This window comes from Sinocyclocheilus anshuiensis, unplaced genomic scaffold (genome assembly GCF_001515605.1).
Source record: "Sinocyclocheilus anshuiensis isolate Anshui unplaced genomic scaffold, SAMN03320099.WGS_v1.1 scaffold2422, whole genome shotgun sequence".
Taxonomy (NCBI): Eukaryota; Metazoa; Chordata; class Actinopteri; order Cypriniformes; family Cyprinidae; genus Sinocyclocheilus; species Sinocyclocheilus anshuiensis.
Window position 1 is genome coordinate 252908 of NW_015557345.1, and position 5575 is coordinate 258482.

At 39.6% G+C, this 5575-nt stretch overlaps 1 protein-coding gene across 1 annotated transcript; it reads right to left on the minus strand.

The window, feature by feature from the left end:
* Nucleotides 1-15: 15 nt before the first annotated feature.
* Nucleotides 16-3366, minus strand: LOC107679121 (NK1 transcription factor-related protein 2-like). Its single transcript, XM_016474582.1, has 2 exons — nt 2964-3366; nt 16-736 (listed from the first exon to the last, which is right to left on the minus strand). The coding sequence occupies exons 1-2, from the start codon at nt 3364-3366 to the stop codon at nt 27-29; spliced, it is 1113 nt and encodes a 370-aa protein (XP_016330068.1). The 3' UTR covers nt 16-26.
* Nucleotides 3367-5575: the final 2209 nt, after the last annotated feature.

A 5575-nucleotide genomic window follows, 5' to 3' on the forward strand; every position in this document is an offset into this window, starting at 1 on the left:
GGACAAGATCTCCTGAAGATGATTTCTTATAAGTGCGGCGCGTAAAATGTGTGAGCTCCGTAAGTCTGAGAGCCGAGCATGAAGGGTGACAGTACCGCGTGACCCGGCAGAAAGGGTAATTGAGTGGTGCAGACGAGTCCTCCTGGCGTGTGACCCGGATAGCTGGTGTGCATGGACAGATGACCGCCCATAGGAGGAGACGGGCTCAGAGGACTCAGGCTGCCCAGCCCGCTGCTCGGTCCTCCTCCACTCCCGCTGGTCGGTGCGCTCGTGTCTGCTCCCGGGTTCTGTTTCTTCCACTTGGTCCGGCGGTTCTGAAACCATATTTTCACCTGAGTCTCTGTCAAGCTCAAAGACAGCGCCAGGTTGAGGCGTTCGCACACGGACAGGTATCGCGTCGACTTAAATTTGTTCTCCAGAGCCACCAGCTGCTCATACGTGAACGCAGTTCGGGCCCTTCTGGGTTTGCCAGACTTTGAGTCTGAACCGGAGCGCTTACGTTTGGGTTTGACCGAGTGATTCTGTCCGTTTGATGAGGACTGTTGAGTCTCCTGTCCTTCTGGACTTTTACTTAGTGAGTCGTCGTCCTCATGCTGCCCAAACTCGGCGTCGTTGTTTCCGATCATCAGGGCGCTGCTCTCCTCGCTGCACAGGTCCTCCTGCAGCTCGCTGTCCGACTGGTTCCCTCGGGTCAAATCAGCCTCACATTCATCTGACCGGAACACAAATCCGTCTTCTGTGGAAACACACAACACTGCCGTTAAAAGTCAGCTTTACACCTCCGTCTACAAATGACCTGAATGCAGAGCTGAACACAGCTTAACACGCTGATATGAGTTTGGTAGCACCAACGGGGAGAAGAAAAGCATTTTAGTAAGGAAATTCAGTTGTTTCTTACTCTATATTTGCTATATTTTTCTCATCTATTTTTCTCTCAAATAAAACTCTTAATGTTCTCATTTAAATAAATATGTAACATTTCTTGTAATGTGATTTCGATTGGTAAGGTAGAAATTATTTTCTACTTTGTCTGAAATAAACTAGGCTATAGCACATGCCTAATTATGTTTAGCCTACTAGTTTAAAGTTTAAATCCTTAAAAAACGGAATGACAACATTTTTACACTTAAAATTAAACTGATATTTCTGTTCTAGTCTTCCTCTTTATATAAAGTGGGGACAGAGTAGATGGCGTGTCAATTCGTCTTGACATCTTAAATCACAGCACGGGCGTCTAATCGATAACTCTCAATTTACTCATCCATTTAAAGAGGCTGTTAAAAACAGCACAAACCTTATCAAATTATTGCAGCCTACAATTACTGTTTATTGAAAATTGCTTTTGCGCGCTGCCTCTAATCAATCATAGAGGTTGACACATATTTGTCCTTGCAAATGCAGGCACAGAAGATAAGATGATCCCAATGAAGACCGCGCTTTCTGTTTTCACCATTTAGATTCCAGACAAAGCACTAATATATCTAAAGAAAAGAAGAAAAAAAACAATTAAACTCATTCGATTGGGTTTAATTTAACACAACTTGCTGCGTAAAGACGTTGATAATGTGGAGGATCTGCTCCAGACTGGTCGATATCCTATTATAGAAATGAGTATATCTCTTTCAGGCAGCTTGCAAACTCTTTCTCAACATTTAAATATAGGACCAAAATTCGGATAATTACAAGATTAAAACCTATTATACTTATTAAAGGAGATATCGATCATGGGTCTCCAAAACAAAAAGTGTAGAAGGTGCTCGGACAGCACGACTGTAGTGCTCCAAAACCTTTGGAGCTCAAAAAATTGCTAAAATTCTTAAACGTAAGACTTATTTGAAGATTTGTTTTTATGTATTCACCTGACAAACAAACACACACGCACGCACACTCAATTAAAATGCCGAGTGACATACATTTTAAAATAAGTTTCTACATTCTTAAAAATAAAGGTGCTTCACGATGCCATAGAAGAACCTTTTTGTCTAAATGGTTCCATAAAGAACCTTTAACATCTGAAGAACCTTTCTGTTTCACTAAAGCTTCTTTGTGGCGAAAGAAGGTTCTTCAGATTACAAAAAGGTAAGAAAGAGATGCTTCTTCAAAGAACCTTTGACTGAATGGTTCTTTGTGGAACCAAAAATGGTTCTTCTATGGCATCGCTGTGAAGAACCTTTTGAAGCACCTTTATTTTTAAGAGTGTACCAGTCTCACGAATAACAGTAAACTAATATATTTTAGAATAATGAGGGATTATTATTATATTTCACTCCACAACCACTCAATCAAAAAGACAACATGTCCATTTACAAGGATTTTAATTATAAAAAAAAAAAAAAAACGGATACAATTCCTTCTGTAAATAAACTTTAGTTTAAGTCCATCTTTATGGCTCTTCCAGGTGCAGAAGAGTGGTTTAAGGTCTAGTTGCATTTGTTAACAATAAAGAAATTATTTTGTTATAAAACTTGAGTTTTCTTATAATAAACACCCTAAGCAACAAAACAGCTCTGAATATGGAGATTTCAAGCAGTGTCCTGCAATGAAGTTATACTCTATCGAAAACTATTTTAAACATTATAATGTTTTATGACGTAAATAATTATGAGACTACTTGGAATATTCGTACTTTTATTAATTTATTTGACACACCACAGTATCATTTTAAGCGAAAAGTGAAAAAAGTGAATTATAATCGTTAGGGTTAGGTGACCAATCACAGTAACTAAAACACGGCCTTTTTACTCCCTTATACATCCAGGTACATTTTGCATTAAGATTTATAATAATAATAAACACACACACACACATACTTGCCCACATTTCCATTATATGATTTTAACTTGGGCTACAACGTTAATGTTGAAAAAAATGCATGCCCATGTTATTTGTAAACGATGTACTCTGTCATGTTAAACATCATTTTGAACATACACACAATTATAAGAGAAACAATCGTAACTTACTTAAAATCCCTGATGTTTTTTTACAGTCGTAGTCCTCTTGATAAGACTTGTGCTCGATCGTGTGATTTGAGTCATCGCTTCTGTTTTCCGCACCAAACGTGAAATCACAACCTGTCCTGTTAGGTGTTTGCTTCTTACTAGTAAATTTATTGGGGTCCAAAATGTCCAAAACCGAGAAGGAGGTTGTCCTGTGGCCTGTAGGAGGCGCGCCGGCGGGTGAGGGCTCGTGTCTCGGTGAGGTTTCTCGACTCTCCGCCGGTAAAGCGTCTCTCTCTCCGGCGCAGTTAAACACGGGCAATTCTCCGGCAGTGAGCCGCTTGTCGTCCATGCCGTCCTGCGGAGCGACCACGATCACAGCGGCAGGTACGATGGATTCGCCAACCTGCACTTTATCCCGGTTCATAGCTCTCCAGAGGGCAGCACAGCTGTCTGACTTCTGTTTTCTTTCGCCGTTCTTTATTCAACAGGACACATACTGGTGAAAAGACATCGAATAAGAGCAGTCTGCTACTTAAGATGATTTTGGTCAGAAGTTGATCCAGCCGGTCTCTGGTTGTTGATGCTGATGTCCCCCTGCTCAGGTCCTTTTTGGGTTTGAACCGTCCCCTCAGGACACCCCGTCGTTTATGTCACACACACACACACACACACACACACACACACACACACACACACACACACACACACACACTCTGTCCCCCTGCTCAGGTCCTTTTCGGGTTTGAACCGTCCCCTCAGGACCCCGTCGTTTATGTCACATACACACACACACACGCGCGCGCCCAGCTGGCTACCCTCCCCTTTACACAGCTCTGATCATCTCCAAAACTTAGACACAGACCGTGGCTTATTTATGCATTCATATTCCACTGTGAGTGGTAATTGGCTACAAATTAATCCCATGCCTCTAATAGCCTATTATCTCCGTCTGAGTATGAGGAGAACCAGAGGAGAGTGAGCGATGATGTGGCCTCTGATATACACGGCTGTCAAATCACACCCAACGTGAGAGCACTGGACTGGAAACACACTAAAGAGGCTTATTTTTCCTTACTTTCTCCCTCCCATCTCCCGCACTGGGTGAAGGTTACGATAATCATTGTTTTCAGAGAAATTAATGAGAAAATGGGCCACTTGAAAGCAGTGATGTCTTGGAGTGGTTAGCAGTGTTTTTTTCAATATGAGGACAAAACAGAAACACATAGAAGCATTTTTAATTGTTTATTGGCTGATTTTATATATATATATATATATATATATTTTTTTTTTTCTTTCTGTATTTTGTTTGGTTCAGATGGGCAACACGAACAAGTCAGTTCTTTGCAATTATCGAAGGCAATGACCCTTTATAAGCAAGAAATTAAAAGTTGCACAAAAATGGGTAAAACAATCAGCTGTAAGGATGAACATGATTATCCCATCAAGAATGGACCCATGGGAGTCACGATTTAAGCCCCTGTAAGAGGCTGCAGCACCATGGGCCATGACATTCAACTTTTAATCTGATCTATCTAGGGGCCAAATAATGGCCATTATAATAGGCTTTCCCATGAGTGTTTTTCAATTTTGTAGCCTACATTTGCACATACTTCTGTACAGACTAGCATCCTAATTTTAACAAACTGATTAAATTATGTATTATGTAAATTATGCAAATTACACTATACAGCACAAAACCTTGCATTTGCAACTTGATTATACCCTAGTAGACTTCAGATATGTTTAACCATGAAAGCACAATTTGTCTATCCATGAAAACACATAATTGGCTGTTGAGTCAGCCAGGCTGTTTTGCTAGCTGATTGGGGAATTGCTGTAATTAGGAAATTCTCCCAGTAGCAAATTGAATGATTTTGTCAATTTAATCATATTATGCACAATAATTTGCATGTTAATTGTCCTATTCACAGACCCCCAAGTCTACACACATGAAACAGATCGAACCGATTTCCTTTTTTATTACAGCCTAGATCATGTGAGAAAATCATTGACAATAACATATTCATTATTGACAATTTAATAACCAAGACAACCCTACAACAGCGTCCCAAACCATTGTGCATGAGCACAAGTCATTTACATATTCCAGATCATTTGACCAGATAATAATTAAAAATTCACAGGTCTCTATTGTTTTAAATGCATGAAACAATATCAAAAGCTAAAACTGACCAGGGAAGCCGGGGTAGATCAGAGATATTTAGAATACTAAATTCAGCTCTAAATAACAGTCATCTTAAAATAATAAACAATAATAATAAAATGTTTTTTTTTCTGCTGTGACAGCACAACTTTGCAGTCAGTTTACACAATATAAAATATTGTGCCGTTCTAGTGCTCTGGGAGAAAAGACAGCTTTAGTCAGTGTCAGAAGCAATCTAATGATTTTAAATGAGCACAGAGTAGTAAAAGCCTGACAATTCTCCATCACAACAGCAGACGATGGTTAAAACGACTAGAAATCAATATTCTGACCGGGTGTCTCCCACTGATAAGAGATGCCAAGACAATGTTGACTATTAAACTCGACAGCTTGAGATATTACACTATTACTTATGCTATTTTTAATAATCTATAATATTTGGGCTATAATTAATTAATTCTATGGATCA